Genomic DNA, 22,282 nt, shown 5'->3' on the forward strand with positions numbered 1-22,282 from the left:
GCCATTTCATCTTCTTCTTCTTTTCATGTCATCGACACATCATTTTATTGAAATTTTAATACAAAATTTGTATAATTAATTAAAATTTTCCGCCACATCCCAATCCTAATTGAAAATTGTGTACCTTATTCAACACTAATCACCAAGACTAGCTGGGATTCTCTAAATTTATTTTTCTAAAATTTTATCATATCATCAAGGTGTGTTAATGACATGAAAAAAAAAGAAAAAGAAGATGAGATGGTATTAATGATTTGTAACATATACGAGCTGATTTGGTATCCTAGTTTCATATAATCTCAAAAGTTGGTTTGTCACCCTCAACTGATTAGATATTATTAACACATGTTATATATAATGTGTATTTTTCCTATGTGGAAATATTGAAAATTATATTGCTTTTCTCAAATATCAAATGGATAAATATCAAAACTACACATGAACTTTGATTTGTTGTGTAACACTATACTTGAGTTTTTATTTTATGCAATTTTATACATGAAATTTTACTTTGATTTAATTTTTTACAAACCTCTAGCAACATTATCTATGTAGCACTAGTTTATATTTATATATTACGCACACAAACAATTATATTAACCCATTATGAAAATAAGTAGATATATTTATTTCTTTAAATGTATACAACTGAATCAAAATTAAAGTTTAATGTGTACATTTGAACCAAAAATAAAGTTCGAGTATATAATTACACCAAATCAAAGTTCATATATCGAATTGCATATTGAAAACAAAATTCATTTGTAATTTTGATATTCATCCTCTATAATATTAACTTTAAGGATTTAAAATTCCTCAAACTTTTTCAAAAAATCAATTTACCATTTTTCACCTATTGCACCATTCACTTGGAAAATTACAATCAAATCCCTTTAACTATTAACGATAATAGTTGACTTTTTTGTTGGTTATTTTGTCATGTGTCATGTTTAGGTTGCACCACGTGGCATTATAACATTTTTTCTCTTTAAATTCCTTGTTAAAAAGGTTATTAGAATGTAAAAAATTATCAAACATTATTAAGTTTTAATAATTTTATAACTTTGTAATATTTTTACAATTCTTATAAAATATTGTAATTTTCAAAAAAGTTAAAAGAAAAAAAATATCATATATGTCACCTCGCATAATTCTAACCTAACACATGAAAAAGAAACCAACAAAAAATCAATGAAAAGATTAGTGAGGTGTATTTTCCATAGGTTAAAAGGCGCAATTAAGCGTAAAATAGAGTAAGGACATAATTGAAATTTCGAAAACGTTTCAATCAAAATTAAATTAAGTGTGATTTAAGTTCGAGTCGTGCTAGAGTTTTTGTCCTTTCTTGTAATTAAAAAAAAAACAAAACATTTTAAGATGCATGTGTTCTACTAAATCGCTTGTGCATACCAAAAGGAACTGTTTACGTAATTGGACCCAATGATTTTAATTCATCAGTATTTGCAAGCCTTTAGACCCAGAGAAGGCTTTCATTGATAAGACTAAAATATTGGGCCATTTGCCTTAGGGTTGAGATTTTCACTTTAAAAATTAGGGCTCCACCTACCCAAGCCCAATTTCTCAAAAGAAACTAAAAACCAGCCTACACATGACAGTTACTACTACTGTAAACCTCGACTCTCTGCTCTGCGTAAACCTCACGCCTCCTCCCTCATTGTATAAGAAAACCCTAAACCCCAATACATCTTCCCCTGCCGAACCATCCAAACGCCTCACTCTCCACAAATCAAATATGGCAAGCAAAGAGCCCGATCACGAGCACAGAGAAGACGATGACGCCCCCGCCGCCGATGATGAAGACACCGGTGCTCAAGTTGCCCCTATCGTCAGGCTTGAGGAAGTCGCCGTTACCACCGGCGAGGAAGAAGAAGATGCCATACTCGATCTGTACGTATACTTTTTCTTTTTTATTTTCCCCATTCATTTTCTTATTCTATTTTGGAATAATCTTGGAATTCGAATGGTTTGAATTGTATATTATATTTTTATCAGGAAGTCGAAACTGTACCGATTTGATAAAGACGGGAATCAATGGAAAGAGAGAGGCGCTGGTACTGTGAAGCTGTTGAAGCACAAAAAGACTGGAAAAGTTCGCCTTGTTATGAGGCAATCTAAGACTCTCAAGATCTGCGCCAATCATTATGGTTCGTTATCTTCTTTCTTTTTCTCATCCTCAATTCTGTTTTTTTTTTATTATAAATTCGTGATTTTATGAAAGTAAACAATATTCTGCAGTGTTGGCAACGATGACGGTGCAGGAGCACGCAGGGAACGACAAATCGTGCCTATGGCACGCTTCTGACTTTGCTGATGATGAACTGAAAGATGAACTTTTCTGCATTCGTTTTGCATCAGTGGAAAGTAAGTAAAAAAAATTTTAATTAACTTTTCTGTCATGTATCTGCTAAATTGAAATTGGATCAATGTTGTTTCAATTCTTTATTTAGACTAAGATCTGGACCTGCACATTAGGGTTTAATAATTCAATTAAGATAATGTTATAGAGTTGAGCTTTGAGCTTTTCTACTAGCAGTTTCATTGTGACTTCTAATATTTTACCTAATTTTGGTTTTGTTCTTAACTGTGTTAATGCTTGATTGAACACAGTTCAAAGGTTTATGGTTTAATTCAAAGCTATTGGGATCAAAATTGTGATCATTCTACTTGACCTTGTATCGGTCTAAAATAAGCATTTCCTGTAAAAAAAAAAGACTGCATTACAAATTTCTGGTAAGGACTGGCATACTGCATCTAATAACGCCATGCATCTGTGTTAGGAACTTATGATATTTAAAAGAAGCTATTGTATATGGTTTTTTTGTGCTTATTAATGGCTGCAATAATTTATTGAAATTTACCTTTTGTTTCTTTATGAGCACTTCTACGTCTTTAGTGGTTAGTGGAAAAAGTGCAGTTGATATAATATGCGGAGAAGTAAGAAATATCAGTAATAATAAGATAACTTTACACCTATATGTAGAGTAATGTTATAGGCCTGTTTCTTAAAGTTTAAGTGAACTTCAGTTTTTCACCTTTTGCTGAGGTGGCTGAAGTTGACTTGAATTATACCTTAAAAGGAATTTTTGGATTTAGTAGTATCTTTGTGTGTGTATGATATTTCTTTACTCGGAAACTAATAAGATGGTGCGACATTGCATTCTTTTATAATGATTATAAGGTGTCATTTAAATAAGATAGGTTCCCTTGGATTTCCAGTTGATGAACTTCAAAATTAACTGTTTATGCTTGTGTAAAAGAAATGTGCTCTAAGTATTTGTTGTTTTAATTTCTATTCCTGAATACTTTGTTTATTCATGAATATTTGTTTCCTTGAGCTGATTCTTAAGTCATTTAGACAGAGGTTATAGAAATGGTTACATGCATGATTTGAGATCTGGATATAATAGCCACACTTGAGAGCTTGATATGTGGTGATAAATGTTTAGAGAAGAGTAGTTGGCTTTATTATTTCTTCCCTTTTAGCAACAATAAAAATGTGTTCTACGAGAGTAACAGGAACAGTTAAACTTAGAGATTGGTTTGGGTTGTAGTTGGCTGCATTTGTTTGTTATTTCCCTTTGTTGACAATTCTTGCGTCTTTGGTAACAAGATCCTTTTGGTCCTTACTGAGTGTTTTTGTTTTCATTCTTAAATTTAGATTGCAAAAGCTTCATGGAAACGTTCCGAGAAGTTGCTGAATCACAAAAATCAACAGAGGAAAATAAAGAGGCATCTGCTGCAGCTGGTCTACTTGAGAAGTTGAGTGTTGAGGAAAAGGAAGCCAAGGATAAAGTGGAAGAGGAGGATGTTAAAGCAAAGGAAGAAACGGAAACAAAGGAGGATACAAAAAAAGTAGATGATAGTGAGAAGAAAGATGGGGAGCCAGCATCAACTTAAAAAAAGGGGTTGGGTTGTGTTTGTTTTCTGTGCCATATGCTTTTTGGGATATATGGTGAGATTAGTCACCTCCCATGTCTTGCATATTCATCTCCTGCAGAGGAAACTAGATGGGTCAGTATGTTTATAAGCTGGAATGGTTTGAGTTCCTTTGCGTGTCATTAGGTGTGAGTGTTTGTGAGTGTTGAGGTTTGTTCGAACACCGAGTCATGTTTACATACAATGCATGTTGTTGAGAGTTTTTTCGCGGTTTTGAGTATTGTGAGGGAGGGTTGCATTCAACCGGGTTTTTCCCAGTATTATTATTATCTCCAAATTGTCTAAATTGCTTATTATTGATAGACAAGTTTTTCTTTATTTTTTAAATTTAGATTTCTTTATATGAAATTCGTAACCTTGTTTGTGGGCAAGAAATTTGGATTGCCTGACCCAGAAAGAATTGGCTAAAAGGCGGATGCTAGTTTAGGTGACCCGTATACGATGGGATCTTTTAAGCTGAGTGTGATCCTTCTGGCTCTATATCATGTCTACTGGGTGGTAGTAAGTAGTAAGGCATAAATATTTTACATATTGACGGGGTGGCAATAGATTTCTCGAGTAGAGGTGTTTATGGGCTGGGTTCAATTAAAAATTTAGGGTTTGGTTTGGCCTGAAAAATAGGCTTAAAATTTTGCTTAAGCTTCCTAAATAAAAATGATAAAACTTGGGTTTTACCCGGCTTGCTCATATTAATTTTTATATTATTTTTATATATTTTTTAACAAATTAAAAATAAATTTTAAAAAATTTGTAGACTTAAATAACAATAAGATAAATGTAATTTAACAAGTAAATGCCTCTAAAATAACAACAAAATTAACAAATACCTTTAAAATAATAACAAAATTAATAATAAAATAAGTTTTATACAATATCCAAACAATAACAACAAAATAGTAGTAACATAATAGTAAAATGATAGCAAAATAGGGAGAAAACAACAAGAAAATAACATTCAAAAAAAAGAAAAGAGAAAGTATTTTTTTTGTCCTTTAGTGAATTCGGGTCGGGCTGGGCTTGGGCCAAAAATGCCTTACCCTAGGCTCGGCTCGTTTTCTAAACAGGCATTATTTTTTTGTCGAAGCTCATTTTTTGGGCCTATATTTTTGCCTAAACCCTTCTACATTTCAAGCGAGTCTTCTGGCCGGGCTAGGTGGCTTGACCCATGATTAGGCCTAGTTTCAAGTTCACCCCTCTGTTAATACTACTTTCTACCCCACATCTAACGTATTTTGTGTAAATTGTAGATTTAATATTTAAATTTTAATTTGATCCTTTTGTCTTTGCACTTTTCATATTTTGAAATTTTAGTGTTGACCTAATGCTAAAATTTAAATCTTTTTGATTAAATTATATCATTAGTTATGTATTATGCGTGAAGTTATAGGTTTAGTCCATGTTCACCAATTGAATCATTTTTAGTGGTTATATTTTTTGAATTTCAAAACTTTAGCCTTAATGTGAACAATAATTGTTAAATCTATTAATTAATTTTTGTGAATAATATGTGAATAAAAATAGACATAGCATTACAAATGTGATAATATATTGAAATATTAAATTTTCAATATCTAAAAATACAGGATTGAAAATAAACAAATCAAAGTATAGATACTAGATTCATTAACTTATGAAAATTACATGGTCTAATACAAGAATTTGACCATATATATAGCCAGCTGCCTTGTTTAGCCTTGAAGTTTGATTGTACAGGATTTTTGGTATGGGCATTGGCAATGGTCAGACCTAAACCCAAATTCTTTGATGGCAAAAGGAAAAAAAGGGGTCCAAACCCATAATCATATTGGAAATTGGGAATGGGTTTGGAGTTTTCTTAAAGAAATGAAAAGGGCGGGGGGGACAAAAATGAAAGAGCTAGGTCACATTAAATGAGTGATATGGATGTCAGACCTAACACATCTATTTCTATCCTCTCTCCCTCACATACCAACATCTCCTGCTATTCAACCTTATAAAATTCCAATTTCTCCTCCCCTCGTGCAATGTACTAAAACTGAACTTGACAATCATTCATTGTACGGCGAGTGCTGGACTTGGTCTTGGATAATATAATTTTATATTCTGTGCTGGATATGTAGCAATAGAATCAAAGGGTAGAGTGATTTGGTTGTTAAGGTTGATAAACCATACATCCAATATCTATCTTAGTCCTTTAATCATTCAATTTTCTAAATTTTCTTTTCTTTGTGCCTCAGTCACTATTTTCAAAACCAATCATTTTAATGTTTTAGTGTAAGCTAATGATTTTCATGAGAATGGACAGATGGGGGATTTGGTTGTTGTGATGGATGTATCTAATATCTTAGTTCCTAACTAATAATGCAGCTGTTGGTGTGAATCATTATCCAATTATTTTGCCATCATGGAAATGGAAACTTTAACAAAGCTATGACCTTTGGCTTTGGCACGAAAGAAAGAGAAAAATAAGTGTTATGATAAGTCATATACATGGTCATCTTGTACTCAATCAGCAGCCTATGGTCTTATCAGTTTGCAACTTGTTTGAAACTTGCTCTCTCATAAAATCATAATTGAACCACCAAAACAGGGAGGTCGGCCATTGAATTCCCTCCTCCAACTCACCAACTTTTATACCATTTTCTCTTCAATCAACCCATGTGTTTTTTCTCTTCACATACAAAAAACACTCCACTTTGGGTTCACTCCCATCCCATTAGTTGATAAAGAATGTTTAAAATTAGTGGTGTTTTGGCATCTTGCAGAAAATGCAAAGGATGCCCAAATAGCTTTTGTGTCAGTTTGAGATGGCTTTTCAATTTCTAAATACTAAATGAAGAAACTAAAGGGAAAAAAAAAAGAAAAAGAGACAAGTTATCTCAGTTTTGAAGGGGAAAGGAAACATCGTGTTTGTGTCTAGAAAGATTCAAAGTAACCCAAGGGAAGAGGGGACCCCATAAGCTAAAGCAAACAAACAAATACTCCAAATAGTCCTTTAACATTCACTACACTTGGTCAATTTAATAGATAGCAGCTCATATTTCCTCACCTATTTGATTACTCCTTTTTTTTTTGTTCTTTCGTATTCAATAGTTACATTAGGTCACGATTAAATTCAGAATTAAATCGAGTTAAATTTCTAAACAAAAGATAAAGTTCCGTTATTACTACTTTCTTTATCCACAATATTTGAACTTAAAACTTCAAACAGAAGATAATGAGTTTCTTACTATTATCGCCTGCCCTACTAGTCTGAATCAAATCAGCTGGCTATTTTGTCAAAAAACATAGCCATAGGGGACAGTTTTGATGGTTACTTCACCATGTTTATAATCTTTGGATTCTGACATCCGATTAGCATTTGCACCTGCAATTCCAGGTGCCCCTTTATTTTAATTACTATGCAAAACAAACAAAAAATTTCCCATTGGTCTATCTATTGTTTTAGTTATATGTACTTATTTTTTTTCATTGGCCAAATTGAGAAGACTGAAAAACACTGTTATGGATAATTGGAATCAGCATTTTTTTCTGCTCATGACACAATCAAGTTCTTTCCTTAGCCAACTCTTCCACTGTTGTGCAGTTTTCAGATTTTTGAACTTAAAATAGTATTTGTTAAAATATTCACAAGTTTCTTAAGGTTTGACTTGAGTGACCTTTTAGTTTTAAAGGTTTAACATATTCTTAACCAAAATTAAATCCAGTAGCAAGCAATATGTTTATGTCCATCGTTTTAGTTTAACTGGAGGCTAATATTTTATACATGAAAGTTTCATGGCAACTTGACTAGGTAATTTTTTAGGTTATGATGCCAGAGTATAAGATTTATGCTTATCTAAGGGTCATGCTATTCCAAAAAGATGCTGAAACTGAACATGTGAAAAAAAAAACCAGATAAAAAAAGAATATCATGATTTTTTTTCCCATTCTGGGAATTTGATTACTTGGTTTAAGCAATATATTATATCCTCATGAACAAAGAGATGGTGTTAAACATGCTATTTAAGGTCTAATTATATTCTATCATTTATTGGTCGACCACAAAATTTAAAACCAAATTTGGGAGCAGTAAATTTTCACTTTTTTCTCTCTAATGTTTCCTTTTAATTATGATTGGTTGGTGTTGGAGACAGCTTTGAAATAAATGAAGCCAGTTATCAGCATGAACAAAGAATCTTGTACTAAAAAAACATTAGTTGTTTATTCTATAAATTTCATGTTGGGGGGTCATTTCTTGATTGTTTAAAAAGTTAAAACTATGCCAAAAAGAATTTAGCCAAACAGTAAATTGATGAGATGGTAAGGAAAAAACAATTGCAGGAAACTGTCAATGATTCCCTGTAAAAGATACAGGGAGTGTGATATTGTATCTTAAGATTCTGGTATATAATTGTATATATTATATATTATTTTTTGTGATTATTATTAGTACAAATTTCAAAGCTTAGGCTGCAACTAGTAGACCTATAAAATAGTAAGTGAGATAAAAGAGCATTGAATGCATTTTGCAACTTCTTTGGACGCACACAGCACTTGCCTCTTTCATTACTTACTGCTTACTTCCTACATTCTCTCTAATTCTCTTCCCCTTTAAATTCTCTTTCTCAAAGGGTTTGCTTCTCTTCCAATTCCTTCTCCTCTTCACTCACTTAATCTTGCCGTAGTCATGAATCCTTCAGAAGAGTTTTTAGAACAAGGAATATCTCAACAGGTAGAACCTTCTTTCTTTGCACCATGGCTTACTGCCATTCATAGTTCACCCTAAGTCTTTTTCTTATCCAAAATGGATAAGGAAATGTGATGCAGTCATTTTCTATTCAGTTTCTTTTGCCTCTCTCCCTGTGTTCTGCTGTTAATTTCTAATGGATGAGATTTTTAAAATTTTCCTTTCATTGATGAGTAAAATGTTTATTATAAGATAAAGTGTGGGTTTTGAATTAGGATATGTAATGGAAGAACAACAGTTATTTACCCATTAACAGGCTCTTTAATGGTTTCTGGTTAAAATTTGTCCCTAAGCTTTGAGTGAAATTTTGGTTTTCAAGCAAAGACTTGAGTAGCTCTCTGGGATGTTTTATGTCAGCCTTCCAATCAAATGAGAACAGGGAAGAGTGAACTTTGTCCTGAAATTTATGCATTTAGCATTCAGCTTCATAGATTGAATATGGTGGATACAAGGTAGAGAAACTTAACCTCAAAAAAGATTGCTATGGATTATTAAACTAAGCTGCTTAGGTAGAATAAAGTTTTGAACTTTATAGAGTCCCCCAGTTTCAATAACCCTGCTTATCTCACTTTATCTTTTCTACTCATTTTGGTGCGTTATTATCACACCATTGAATATATTGAAACATTGATATATAGTTTTGGTTTTGTGGGTCAGAATTTGAGGAAGGCTTCATGCATGACGGTGGCAACTTTAGCTTATCAAAGTCTTGGGGTTGTATATGGTGACCTCAGCACCTCTCCTCTCTATGTTTACAAGACCACCTTCTCAGGGAAGCTGAGCCTTCATGAGAATGATGAGGAGATTTATGGCGTCTTTTCCTTCATCTTCTGGACTTTTACTCTCATTGCTCTCTTTAAATATACTTTGATTGTCATGTCAGCGGATGATAATGGTGAAGGTCAGCTTTCTTCTTTCTTACAATTTGAATAATTGATTACCAATGGAAATGATTGAGTTTTGTCCCTCAAGTTTCCCAAGTGATAATATAGATTCCATGTAGATTTTAATGCTACCTATAGTATGCTACAGATACATTTTACTCCATTAGAAACAACAAAAGTAAGGCAGCTATCATATTTTCAAGGTTTCATTTGCTACTTAGGTGGTACATTTGCGTTGTATTCTCTGCTGTGCCGACATGCGAGGCTAAGCATTCTACCTAATCAACAAGCCACAGATGAAAAGTTGTCTGCATATGCAACACATGGATCCGTGGAGACATGGCAGAGCTCTGCTCTCAAGTCATTCTTTGAGAAACACCCTAGATTTCGTACTGGCTTGTTCATTTTGGTTCTTCTTGGGACCTGTATGGCAATAGGCGATGGAGTACTTACACCTACAATATCAGGTAGCCGAGGTGTTGTTTAGCCACTTTATCTCAACTATAAATCTACTTCATCAGTCTTGCACCTTCTAAAACCTGAATCTGTGATTCCAACTTCTGCAGCAGCATACTGTATTCTACCAAATTATTTGAAATTTCACTCTTATCATTTCTTACTTCTTATATGGATACTCTTACATGGATTTGTTTGCATTCCTTCTTTCAGTTCTTTCAGCAGTTTCAGGAGTCAGACTTAAGATCACAGCACTGCATGAGAGTACGTCCTGCCTCTTACTTTGTTTAAAATTTTTTTATTTTGTAAAAACGATTACAATCTCTTAATGTTCATGTTATTCGCTTTTCTTCCAGATTATGTTGTTTTGATCTCATGCGTCATCATTGTGGGGCTGTTCTCACTTCAGCATCACGGAACGAACAGAGTTGCTTTCATGTTTGCTCCGATTGTCACAGCATGGCTTCTGTGCATTAGCAGTATTGGTATATATAACATATTTAGATGGAATCCACACATATTTCATGCACTTTCTCCAGTTTACATGCTGAAGTTCCTTAAGAGGACAGGCATAGAAGGATGGATCTCATTAGGAGGAGTGGTTCTCTCAATCACAGGTAATTGCTATGGTTTACTTACTTCAAAACAGAATCCTTGAAAGCTGTAACAAACATCTATTCGAATTGGCTCAGGTGTGGAGACAATGTTTGCTGATTTGGGCCATTTCTCTTCACTGTCAATAAGGGTAAACTTTAAACTTTTAGTTGATAAACCAGGCTCCATCTGTTAGTTAATCAGCATGGCTTGTTCTAGCTTCCTTCAAACTTAATCTAATGAGATCTAGCACCTATATAATTAACATCCCAGGTAGCTTTCTCATTTTTGGTATATCCCTGCTTGGTTCTTGCATATATGGGAGAGGCTGCTTTCCTCTCAAAACACCATGAAGATATCCAGAGAAGCTTTTATAAAGCCATACCAGGCAAGAGCTAAGACAAGTATGCAATTGAGACCATCATGCTTTGCTTGCCATAATAATGTCTTTTAATTCTATTTTCCATGCAGAAGCTGTTTTTTGGCCAGTGTTCATTGTGGCAACTTTTGCTGCTGTTGTTGGAAGTCAAGCTGTAATATCAGCTACGTTCTCCATTATAAGCCAGTGTTGTGCATTGAATTGCTTCCCCTTCGTGAAAATCATTCATACTTCGAGTAAAATATATGGGCAGATATATATCCCAGAGGTCAATTGGATATTAATGTGTCTTTGTTTAGCTGTGACAATAGGATTGAGAGACACCAACATGATGGGTCATGCATATGGTATTCAGAGATTATATGCATACAATATTGTTCATTCATCTTAGATCATTGTGCACAAATGAACTTGGATTGTTTTGATCGGTGTGTAGGTCTGGCAGTCACTACAGTTATGTTTGTGACAACCTGCTTGATGGCATTGGTGATGATAATCGTTTGGAAGCAAAGGATAGCTATTGCAGTTGCATTCTTAGTGATTTTTGGATCGATGGAACTGCTTTACATCTCGGCATCTGTTTACAAGATCCCAGAAGGGGGTTGGATTCCTCTAGCACTCTCTTTCATTTTTATGGCTATAATGTATATATGGAACTATGGAACGACTAAGAAGCACGAATTTGATGTGGAGAACAAGGTATCGATGAATAGGATCGTGTGTTTAGGCCCTAGCCTTGGCATGGTAAGGGTCCCTGGGATCGGTCTTATTTACACTAATCTGGTATCCGGGGTCCCTGCAGTTTTTGGACACTTTGTCACAAACTTACCTGCATTCCATCAGGTGCTGGTTTTTGTTTGTGTCAAATCTATACAAGTTCCATACATTAGCGAAAAAGACCGGTTGATGATTAGTAGGGTAGGTCCAAAGGAGTACTGCATGTTCCGGTGCATCGTCAGGTACGGTTACAAAGATCCGCAGCAAGAAAACTACGATTTTGAGAACCGATTGGTGTCGGGAATAGTACAGTTTGTGGAAGCAGAAGAAGATACTACTTTGAAAACAACTTTTATATCATCATGTGGAAGAGAGGTAGGGAACATGGATATTGAAAAATTTGATGCACAAAACCAGGATCATAGTTTCACAAATTCAAAGTCAAGTGATATTTTGGAGACAAAAATCTGGAAGGGGCATGAAGGAGGGGCTCCCCTTAAAGATGAGTCACTGCATATACTGAGAGCCAAAGAATCAGGGGTTGCATTTATACTAGGCCATTCATATGCAAAGGCAAAGAAATCATCTTCCATAGTGAAGAAATTTGCCATAAATGTGGTATACTCTTTTCTGAGCAAGAATTGCAGGGAACCTGATGTGGTATTGAATGTGCCTCATACTTCTTTGCTAGAAGTAGGTATGATCTATCATGTCTAACTCTAACTCCAATTATCTCAATCATAAGAGAAATGTAAATTATACAAAGGGAAAGAGGGTCCCTTAAATTTACATATGATGTGTATACAAAGAGACGGGGCACAAAATAACTTCTAATTCTAACAGGAGGCTGCCTTACCCGTTAAGAACCACTTGACATGAAAATCCCTTCAATGGTTTTTTGTTTTCTTGCTATGTTAGCAATAATCTGATATCATCATATTCCAAATCAAAATCACAAGGTGAATATATATATATAATATATAAATACATGTCTACTAGTTTCGGTGTGAAGTGTTTCTCGTTGGATTTTAATATAATATAAATATTAATAAATACTAAATGACAATAAACAACAAAATACTAATAAAAAATAAATGGATTGTTGTCCTATACCCTATAAGTGGAATAATAAAATAATTAAAAAAAGACATTTGATGTAATCTTAGACTTGGGATGGTGAAAGAGTGGAATCTATCAGAATATTGTGGTTTGAATAAGGAAATTAAGAGCAAGGGATTCAAGCTGCTGCATTGGAGAGAATCTTATTTAACAAGTTGTGGGACCAAAAATCCAATTCAAGGGGATCAAATCACGAAATAATTTATTTTTCGAGTTTCCGGCATTTTCCGTTTAACTGTCCAGAATATAGGACTGGGACCGGAAAAAAATAAATATAAGTTGGTCCCGGCGAGGCTCGAACTCGCGACCTTCGGCTCATAAGACCAACGCTCTAACCAACTGAGCTACGGGACCACACGGTCTAAGTTCCAAATTAATTTTTTATGTAAAGTTAAATAAGCTTTTATAAAGTGTGTAGAATGATAACGTCTAAGAAAATGAGAGTGGTTTCGCGGAAACTTCTAATGAAATGATAGATTTGAATAAAAATCAGTTTGAAGTTTAATCTTGAATAATTTCCACATTTTATATAAAAAACATATATATCCTAAAATATGAATAAATTATGAAATGTATGACATCATATTCTAAACTTGTAGGATTGAAATGGAATTTTTATTTGCTTTACCTAGGAAAAAAAAACAAATCATTAAAATTTGTTAAATGGTTAGAAAGTTGAAGAAATCTCTGTTCATGCATGAACTGAGTTGCACCCTCATCCATTTTCTCACCTATGACATCTTCACTTTACTTAATGGAATCATGGCTAGGCTCGCATATCAAACAAAGTTAGACAAATGTGCATTTTGGATTACATTTACACGTCTCTCCCCCCACCTTTTGACACCCATTCTCACCATCCATTTCATATGGAGTTTTAACTTTGAATTGATTGATATATACACACACATACACGCACGCACAGTGAGGTATTTACACGATTACAAATCGCACTCTCTCTCTCTCTCTCTCTATCATATATATTTATGGTTGTCGAAAACTTGTAACTTGATTATTAAGTAACAATATATATGATATTCAACTACTGATTAATCTACTCCATGCCATTGCCATATTTGATGAAATGAAATTTGTAATCGTTTTAATTTTCAAGCCCAAATTGCAAGGATAGACATAGAGGTGGAGCCAAGAGCAAGGGCAATGAATGAACCCTTTTTCAACCACGTATGTGAACCCATCAACTTGTTATGGAAGAAATCGGCAGCAATGAGATCGACCAAAGCCATATAGATGAGAATACCCGACGACAATGAACCCAATATACCTTCCATTATCAATGCATTAGGGCTACTGTCATCGTACCCCGTCACCGAAAACACCATCATTCCCAACAATATTCCCATCGGGGTCGTCGCGGAAAACAATAAGCACATGTACGCCACTGTCCCCATTCTGAAACCCGCCTGAAAAATCATTCACAAACCACATTCCTCATCACTTCATCCAATTCGAATTAATATTCATGGACTCTGTAATCTTAAAAGAAAGGTAGGACAGAGAAACTCAGTAATTAAGTACAAGTATCTGAAGCTGCATGATAAAGGGTTTTGTTAATTAATGCTTTAAAGTTTAACTCATAACAATGTCATTTATAGGAGTAGTTATTGTACTCATAATAGTTGTTAGGCACAAAAGATCAGTATGAAATTAACACTTAACAGTTAGCTCTAAGGCCAGCAATCTACTGAAAATATTTGTCTTAAACATAAGTTTGAAGTAAATTTAAGTTGAAGACTTGGTATTGAAAAAAAATTAAGAATTAATTTGAATTTTATAAAACAGGAGAAAGGGATGGGTCTAAATCAAAACAGCTATATTTCTGGTCCACTGCATCAAAAAATTAAAATCAAACATTAAATTAATTGAAGTGATACCTGTGCAATGCAGCCACCGAGGCCCATGCCTTCGAAGATCTGATGAAAGGCGAGAGCAGCGACCAGAGGTCGGATGGTACACTGATTTTGGGACATCCCCATCGTCACCCCGATTATCACCGAATGGAAAATTATCCCAATCTCCAAAACCTGGGAAACCAGTCTCTGCTTAAGCTTCACTAATTCCTCGTTCGACAAATCACTATTGGTGTTGCCCACTTTTTTTCCCACCGTTACATCATGCGTTCCCACCGGTAAATAGTCTCCACTGGGTTTATGACCGTGCTCCACATGTGAGCTAGCCGTTAAGTCCACAAAAAGAGCGAGCAGAGCCCCGATTAGAGTGACAAGGCCGGCGAAGGGGAAATCTTTCCAGGGATGGCGAGAAGCGACCTGGAAGTCGGATAGGGCGGCGAAGGCGTCGGGGAGGACGTGGACCAAGGAGGTTGAAAGGATGACTCCGGCAGCGAAGCACTTGATTATTAGAATTGCCTTGTCGTACACGGGTTTTCCTTGGAAATAACGGGCCAGGAGGACCGGGGTAGTTATGCCGATGACGCTAGTGAAGAAGATTACGAAAAGAGAGATGAACTTGAGGTGCGTGGCGGCTGCACCGTCCCTACAGCCGAGGGCTCGAGCCGTGTCGCTCACGCACGATGCCATGGTTGCACCCTCGAAGAAATTAAGAAGAAAGAGAGAGCAACGGGGAAAGGAAGGGAAGGGGGATTGATAGTGTCTGGCGGGGAATTCAATAATGAAAATTTGATAACTTAATTAGAGGGTGGAATTTAACGACGGACGTTTTCGTCTTGTTTCTTGTCAACTATGAACACTTACACTTTGGACTAATAATGGTTATGGAAAAGAAAAAGAGGTTTAAAGAAAGGAAATTATTACATATTATTATATTTAGCAAAATAAAGTTAATAATTTTTTATCTAATTAAACAGTGGAAATAATTATATAAAAGATGACTAGGGTAATAAATATTGATCACTTAATTTTTCCTATTTTTAAAAAATTTTGCAGATAACAAGTGGGCTGAAAACCTTAACCGTCATTTCTAATGCCAAAAGGACTAAACTGGTGAGTGACAAAAAGGTTGAGGTCTTAATCAACAAGAATAAATAAATGATGCATTAAGGCTTCTTCTTTTTTAATTTTCTTGTAAGAATTTCACATGTATTAATTATGACTTACATTTTAAATTCATCTCTAAACTTAAAATCTGTATTAATTAAGTCATTAAAATATCAATATCGTATTAATTAAATCAGTCCATCAGTTTAGCTATTAGTTTTAGTTTTAAATGCCCTCAAATATGATGTAGAGTATGTTTAAAGTGTGTGGATCAAGTGATAAACACGTATGTATCTATTACATCAACTCTCTTTATAACAACACATTTATCTATCACAATTTTGGATGTTATAAAGATGTGATTGTTATACACCTATATCAACATTTGAGATTACGATTATATTTATTTTTAATTTTCAAATTAAATAATCATGTATTAATAAGATTAATTAGTGAGATTTAGATTATGCCTGTAATAAAATTTGTAAATGTAATTTCATTTATTAAAGATTATTTAAGCTAGATAAAATGTGATTAATAGATTTTATATAAAATTATAACATTTAGGAACATAATTTATTCTTATTTCACTTGCGAATATAATTAATTTTACTAAATTTTTAGACAATGGGTTATTATAGAGAACTAATTCAAGAAAGAGTGTACTTCATACTTTATGATTGTTGCTGTTATAGATGAAAATTGTCATAGAGAAGAAAAAAATCATTTCTACAATAAACTTGGATTTAAGTTGATTGTATGTAGATGGCTTGGATTTGATTTATTAAAAAGATAACCATCTTAAAACTTTTTAGTAGTTTTTTTTTTTAAACTTTAGATTTAAGTCGTTAATCCAATAAGCACACATAAGGGAGACATTAGGGGCAAGCGTGGGCTTTGGACTCCTTTCTCAAAAGGTAAAATTTCACTTTTAGTCCTTTAAAAATAATAAATTTATAGGTTAATATAATAATAAAATTGTACTTTGACCTCCTAAAAGAATTATAACTCTATTCTAACTCCCTTGAAAACTATTTTTGGTTTCACCCTTAGGCATACATGATTACAATTTTTGAGCATAAAAGTTTTATATATGAATAAATACAATTTCTATAATTTCAAAAACTAATAATTAAAATATCTCAATTTCCTCTAGAAATATAGCGCAAGTGTTTTTATGTTATTATATACTATATAGCAAACATGTGTACTCTAATCGGAGGAAGAGGCCAATCAGCCTTTTTGAGCCCTTTGCTTCTTCAAATTCTCACATCTTTATACTAAGAATATATATATATATATATATATATATTAAAAAATTAAAATTTGATGGGTTTTTCTTTATCATGCTTGTATGTTGTTTTTATGACGTGCTTACCTTGCTCTCCTTTTGATGGAGTAAAATTGTGTGAAGGATTCATTTGCGTTTTGTAAGTTTGACGTTGGTCACAAATTTTAAAATTGTTTCATATTTAAGGTAAGAATCAAACGTTTGAAAGATGTTTTTTATCTCAATTACTCGTTATAAAATTTTTGGATTAGTATGTATAAATTATTAATGAAGTTATTCCATCAAATGAGGTCAATTAAATTTAAAAAAAACCCAGTAAAAATATAAAATTGAATAAAGATAATTATGGTGTTTACTTTTAAAAGAGAGTCTTTATATTCACAGAGTGTTTCCTTTAATGTTTTGGATTATTGGCGAAAAGGAAAACTGGGTGTTTGATGAGTGTGATTTGCATATTGCAGTTGCAAAATATTTGTGAGAAAAGATAGGTTGAAAGCATGCATTATTGTGGAAGTGGAGTCGTCTTTTCCCTTTTATTACATTGCCTCGACTCATAACACTTGCTTCAAACCATTATATTTGTCTACCAAACAATTACTTTTTTATACTTATATTAGAATTTTAAAGGTATATTCTTATAAAAAGAATTAAGATAAAGCCATGAAACCACAAATAGAATGTGAAAGGACTTGTATTTAAATGAACCATAACATAAAAATAAAAAAATAAAGAAAAAAACCCCCAATAACATCCCTACTCCCTACTCCATGTCGCCATCCTCCAATTACACAAGGTATTAAAAATTTAAAAATCATATAATAAGTTAGTAACTTAATATTGTATCTGCAAAATAAATATGTTAGCACTAACTAGAAAATAAATGATAAAATATGAAATCAGAAATTTACTATGTCCTGGTAAATTCACTGTCTTAGAAACGAATTCGTCCTAATCGGTGTAATTGTGTAGTGGACGTTGTCCTCTAAGGTTAACATAGTGCTTCGATATTCGTACACCCGAATATGGAAGATGGAACTCAATTGGTGTTGCTTAAAACCCAAACTCCTAGATAAAATTTTTCACTAAAGTAATTTGGGAAAAATTGATAAAATTTATAAGGAAAACAAAGAAGAAAAATATTTTTCGGAGAGAGTTGTGTTTTTAGTTCTATGTATAAAATGAGGAAATCAATCTTGTATTTATGCTAGTAACAGAATGGCAAAACAATAATTAGGTAGGGGCAAAGGAGTAGAAAAAACCACACTGAAATTGCCCTATTATTTTTGCGCCCAACAGTAAAAAAATATCAGAATTCTCGGAACAGTAAATTGAAAAAAAAGTAAAACTGCTAAAGATATTATTTTTTGAAAAATAATAAAACTTTTGTCCAAAAAGATATACTTAACAAAGGCACGGAACAGAATAGACCTGTCCATGGGCCGGGTCGGGCCCACAAAAAATTTCAGCCCGTTTACTAGGCACGGGCCCGGCCCGAAATATGGGCCTGAGATTTTGCCCAGGCCCGGCCATAAGAAAAAATATGGGGCCCGAGCCCGGCCCGGCCTGTTTTTAATTAAAATTAAAATTAAAATTATTTTTTAAATAAAATTAAAACTAATTGTTATTAAAATTAATTGTTAGTAAAATTATCAAATTATTAATTGTTAATTGTATTAATTGTTGTAATAAAATCTAACATTTAATTAGTAAATTTATCAAATTATTAATTTTATTAATTGTATTAATTGTATTAATTGTTGTAATAAAATCTAACATTTCATTAGTAAATTTATCAAATTATTAATTGTATTAATTGTTGTAACAAAATCTAACATTTGATTAGTAAAACAAACTTGATGTTTTATTATTATTATTTTGTAACACTAGTCAAGGAAATGAAAGTAAATAAACTTAAAATAAAAAAATATTATATTTTAAAAATAAAAAATATATATTTAATTTTTTCGGGCCGGGCCGGGCCGAGCCCGGGCCAAAAATATCTTGCCCGAGGCCTGGCCCATTTTTTAAACGGACCTAAAATTTTGCCCAAGCCCATATTTCGGGCCTATATTTTTACTAAAACCCTCCCATATTTCAGGCGGGCCGTCGGGCCAGGCCGGGCCGCCCGGCCCATGGATAGGTCTAGAACAGAAGCCCTCTATTTATACTAGTAATGAAAGGGCAAAACAGTAATAAGGCATGGGCAAAAGAGGAAAAAAAAAGCACTGAAAGTGCACCACTATTTCCGTACCCAACAGTAAAAAAAGATACTAGGTTTTTTAGAATAATAAAAAATAAACGCGGTACGTGTTAACACGAACCAACACAAGCGAGTAATGAATGTGCACACATGTTATAGGTGTAAAGCCCAATTACTTAAAGCTTATAATTAATGAGATAAATCCACTCACATCAACCATTTCCATTACCAACAAATATTATTTGTGAAATTTAAAACTCTACTCATAATATATATTTAAAGTTTGAGATTTAATTTGGTTCATCCACGTAACTGTTTTTAGAAAGCAAGATTCAGTATGGGCTAATAAGATTACATGGGCCACGCATGGTTTTCCATGAATAAGGAACAGAGGGTTTGGTGCGGTTTTTCTTTTAGAACATAATTAAAAATTTGAGGTTAATTTATTAAATCAATCGAATTAATAATGTTATTATTTGTGTTTAATTATATATAATAATATTATTAATTATGTTGATTTATTTTATATTTAAAAGATAAAAGAAATATGTTTAGTTATAGTTCATTCATTTATTTATTATTCTTATACTTGAACCACCCAACGCCTACATTTGAAATTTGACTTTATTAATTCATCTTAATTTCATCTCGCGAAACACCACATCACATGTAAACCCATACATTCTCCAGGAAAGGGCTCTTGCCTGCTCCAATCATTTTACATCTCTTTTCTTTTCTATTTTGTTCTTCAAAGATAAATAGTCAAATTCCAATCCCAATCCTTCTACTATAGTTATTATTCTCATATTTAATTTCATTTAATTTGTTCCACTACTTTTACGATCTACATAACTATATAAAATAACTTGCCTTTTGTTAAATTTCATTTTAGTTCCTCTTTACGCCTTAATTCGAAATTTAATTTTTAATATAAATTGGCCTCTATATTTTTATAATATTATTAGCTAATCCAAATAATTAATATCGTTAAATTTTGTATTATATATAATTTGAATACCCTTGCAAATTTTTATTAAAATATTAGAGTCTTTTGGGTTTACCTCCTTTCTTTTTTCCTTTATAAGATAATGGTTAAATTTCAATTTTGGCCCCTATCTTATGTTGAAACTTGGATTGAATCCTTATACTTTAATTTTTGACATAATTTGGTCCTCTATTTTTGCAATCTCATTAGTTAATTTAAATAAATAATATTGTTAACTATTTCAATTACAATGCTTATGTCATTTTTTCTTTAAGAATACTATTCCAACAAAAAATATTTTATCAAGTTTGAAGTGATGTTTTAAGAAAAAAATTCACATGAGCATTTTCAATGTAAATTTTTGTTACATCTCTATCAAGTGATTTTTTTAAATTTTAAAATGTTACACCGTGAATTTAACAAAAGAATTTTAACAATGTAGCAATTGAACCCAATTTTTTAAATTTGAAAAGTAGAGTAACTAAAATTTTCAAAATAAAAATAGAAAGACTAGTACGATGTGTATAGAGATTTAAAATATATTTCAACCTTTCAATTTTTATTCTATAATTTAGCATTAACAAATAATTAACTCAATGCAAAACATGAGGAATCATACTAGTTTTTATAAATCAAAAGCTAGGGAGTTGGGGAGAGGACTATATAAATTTAAAAATTATTAAATTTGTGTAAATTGAATAGCTATAAGTAATTAATGGTTTAAATAAAGGGGAAAATAGGGTTAATTTCCAAAAACTATAAAGATGCTTAATTTTTAAACAGAGTTAACAAAAAATTTACCCAAATAACAAAAAAATAGCAATTTAAAAACTAAAAGACCAAATTTGAGCTAATAAAAGTAGAGATTAAATGTTCACAAATAAATATGGACCATCTTTAGAATTTAACAAAAGATAAACAAAAGTTTGTTGGATTCATTTACGACCCTAATCTATACTTCTATATATAATAGGAATGCCCTAAGGCCTTCTCTACGTGACACCTATGAAGAGGCTTTCTTTAGTTATTATAACAAATGGTTAAATTGCAGTTTTGGTCATTTACTATGCTTATATTGAGGATTTAGTTTTATATTTTAAATTTGACGTAATTTGGTTCTCTACTTTTAGAATGACTTTAGGTAGTCCAAAGAGTTAATATCCGTAACTATTCCTTTTAAAATCTTGACGTGAATTTTTCTTAAAAGCACTTTTCTAATACACTAAAAATCTATTTTGGCATAATTTAGAATGGATATTTCTAAGAAAAGAATTTTCACCTCAAAGATTTTAATCGAAATATTAAGGGTGTTGACTTTTGGACTAACTAACGATATTATAAAAGTAGATAAATCAAAATATGTCAAATTAAAGTACGATATATACAAAATCCAAATTTTAAACGTAGTAGAGGGACCATTTAGCATTTGCATGCTTAATTCAATAAAAGGACTAAATTGTAAAATATGTAAAATTGGAGTTCTATAAGCTAAAGGGATTTAAAAGCTATGAAATTAAATGGTTAGAGGGTTTATGTTGTAATTAAACCATTGACATGTTGAGTGGACAAATATGGACATTTATTAGGTGATTTTAAAGGTTATATATCAAGGTAAATTAAGTAAATTAGTAAATAAGTAATTAAAATATGATAAAGAAAAGAAAGATATCATCTTTCTTCCATCTTCACCACTGAAAATCAAAGAAGAAAAACACCATGGAAGCATGCTAGGTTCGGCCATTGATGTGAAACATTGATATATTTGATAAAAAGGGGAAGGAATCCCGGCTGAATGAAAGGAAAATTCGACGGATCTCTGAAAAGGAATTGACAGTAAAAAGGATCTAGCCCGGACGGGTGATCCTATCCTAATATAGCCCTCCCGAAGAATATGCGTGAAAAAGATCTAGCCCGAACGGGTGATCTTGATATAACCCTCCCGAAGAATATGTGGAAAATGGATTTAGCCCGGACGGGTAATTCGAATTAGGGTCTAAATTTAGCCTGGACTGGTAAT

At 32.7% G+C, this 22,282-nt stretch overlaps 3 protein-coding genes and 1 non-coding gene across 4 annotated transcripts; 2 read left to right on the forward strand and 2 right to left on the reverse strand.

Annotated features, from left to right (window-relative positions):
• The first annotated feature begins 1,597 nt into the window (after nt 1-1,597).
• On the forward strand, nt 1,598-4,284 carry LOC105792424 (ran-binding protein 1 homolog a). Its single transcript, XM_012621002.2, has 4 exons — nt 1,598-1,908; nt 2,014-2,165; nt 2,257-2,382; nt 3,680-4,284. The coding sequence occupies exons 1-4, from the start codon at nt 1,610-1,612 to the stop codon at nt 3,916-3,918; spliced, it is 816 nt and encodes a 271-aa protein (XP_012476456.1). The 5' UTR covers nt 1,598-1,609; the 3' UTR covers nt 3,919-4,284.
• Nucleotides 4,285-8,433: 4,149 nt separating this feature from the next.
• On the forward strand, nt 8,434-12,600 carry LOC105792426 (potassium transporter 1). The gene is made up of 9 exons (XM_012621003.2): nt 8,434-8,650; nt 9,323-9,566; nt 9,771-10,016; nt 10,219-10,269; nt 10,362-10,622; nt 10,698-10,750; nt 10,873-10,987; nt 11,071-11,325; nt 11,415-12,600. The coding sequence occupies exons 1-9, from the start codon at nt 8,606-8,608 to the stop codon at nt 12,410-12,412; spliced, it is 2,268 nt and encodes a 755-aa protein (XP_012476457.1). The 5' UTR covers nt 8,434-8,605; the 3' UTR covers nt 12,413-12,600.
• A 494-nt stretch (nt 12,601-13,094) lies between these two features.
• On the reverse strand, nt 13,095-13,168 carry TRNAI-UAU (transfer RNA isoleucine (anticodon UAU)). Its single transcript has one exon. It is a non-coding gene; the product is annotated as a tRNA-Ile (tRNA).
• A 509-nt stretch (nt 13,169-13,677) lies between these two features.
• LOC105792427 (zinc transporter 6, chloroplastic) lies at nt 13,678-15,552 on the reverse strand. The gene is made up of 2 exons (XM_012621005.2): nt 14,710-15,552; nt 13,678-14,238 (listed from the first exon to the last, which is right to left on the reverse strand). Exons 1-2 carry the CDS (start codon nt 15,370-15,372, stop codon nt 13,924-13,926), a joined length of 978 nt encoding a protein of 325 aa, XP_012476459.2. The 5' UTR covers nt 15,373-15,552; the 3' UTR covers nt 13,678-13,923.
• Between the last annotated feature and the right edge of the window lie 6,730 nt (nt 15,553-22,282).

The sequence above is a fragment of the Gossypium raimondii genome, chromosome 8 (assembly GCF_025698545.1).
Source record: "Gossypium raimondii isolate GPD5lz chromosome 8, ASM2569854v1, whole genome shotgun sequence".
Taxonomy (NCBI): domain Eukaryota; kingdom Viridiplantae; phylum Streptophyta; class Magnoliopsida; order Malvales; family Malvaceae; genus Gossypium; species Gossypium raimondii.

Coding starts and splice junctions, on each gene's coding strand:
- LOC105792424 (XM_012621002.2), top strand. CDS start 1,610: ATGACAGTTACTACTACTGTAAACCTCGACTCTCTGCTCTGCGTAAAC. Junction 1,909..2,013: donor GAAGATGCCATACTCGATCT/GTACGTATACTT, acceptor TATTTTTATCAG/GAAGTCGAAACTGTACCGAT. Junction 2,166..2,256: donor GATCTGCGCCAATCATTATG/GTTCGTTATCTT, acceptor AATATTCTGCAG/TGTTGGCAACGATGACGGTG.
- LOC105792426 (XM_012621003.2), top strand. CDS start 8,606: ATGAATCCTTCAGAAGAGTTTTTAGAACAAGGAATATCTCAACAG. Junction 8,651..9,322: donor AACAAGGAATATCTCAACAG/GTAGAACCTTCT, acceptor TTTGTGGGTCAG/AATTTGAGGAAGGCTTCATG. Junction 10,988..11,070: donor CTTTTATAAAGCCATACCAG/GCAAGAGCTAAG, acceptor TTTTCCATGCAG/AAGCTGTTTTTTGGCCAGTG.
- LOC105792427 (XM_012621005.2), bottom strand. CDS start 15,372: ATGGCATCGTGCGTGAGCGACACGGCTCGAGCCCTCGGCTGTAGGGAC. Junction 14,239..14,709: donor TCGGTGGCTGCATTGCACAG/GTATCACTTCAA, acceptor ATGATTTTTCAG/GCGGGTTTCAGAATGGGGAC.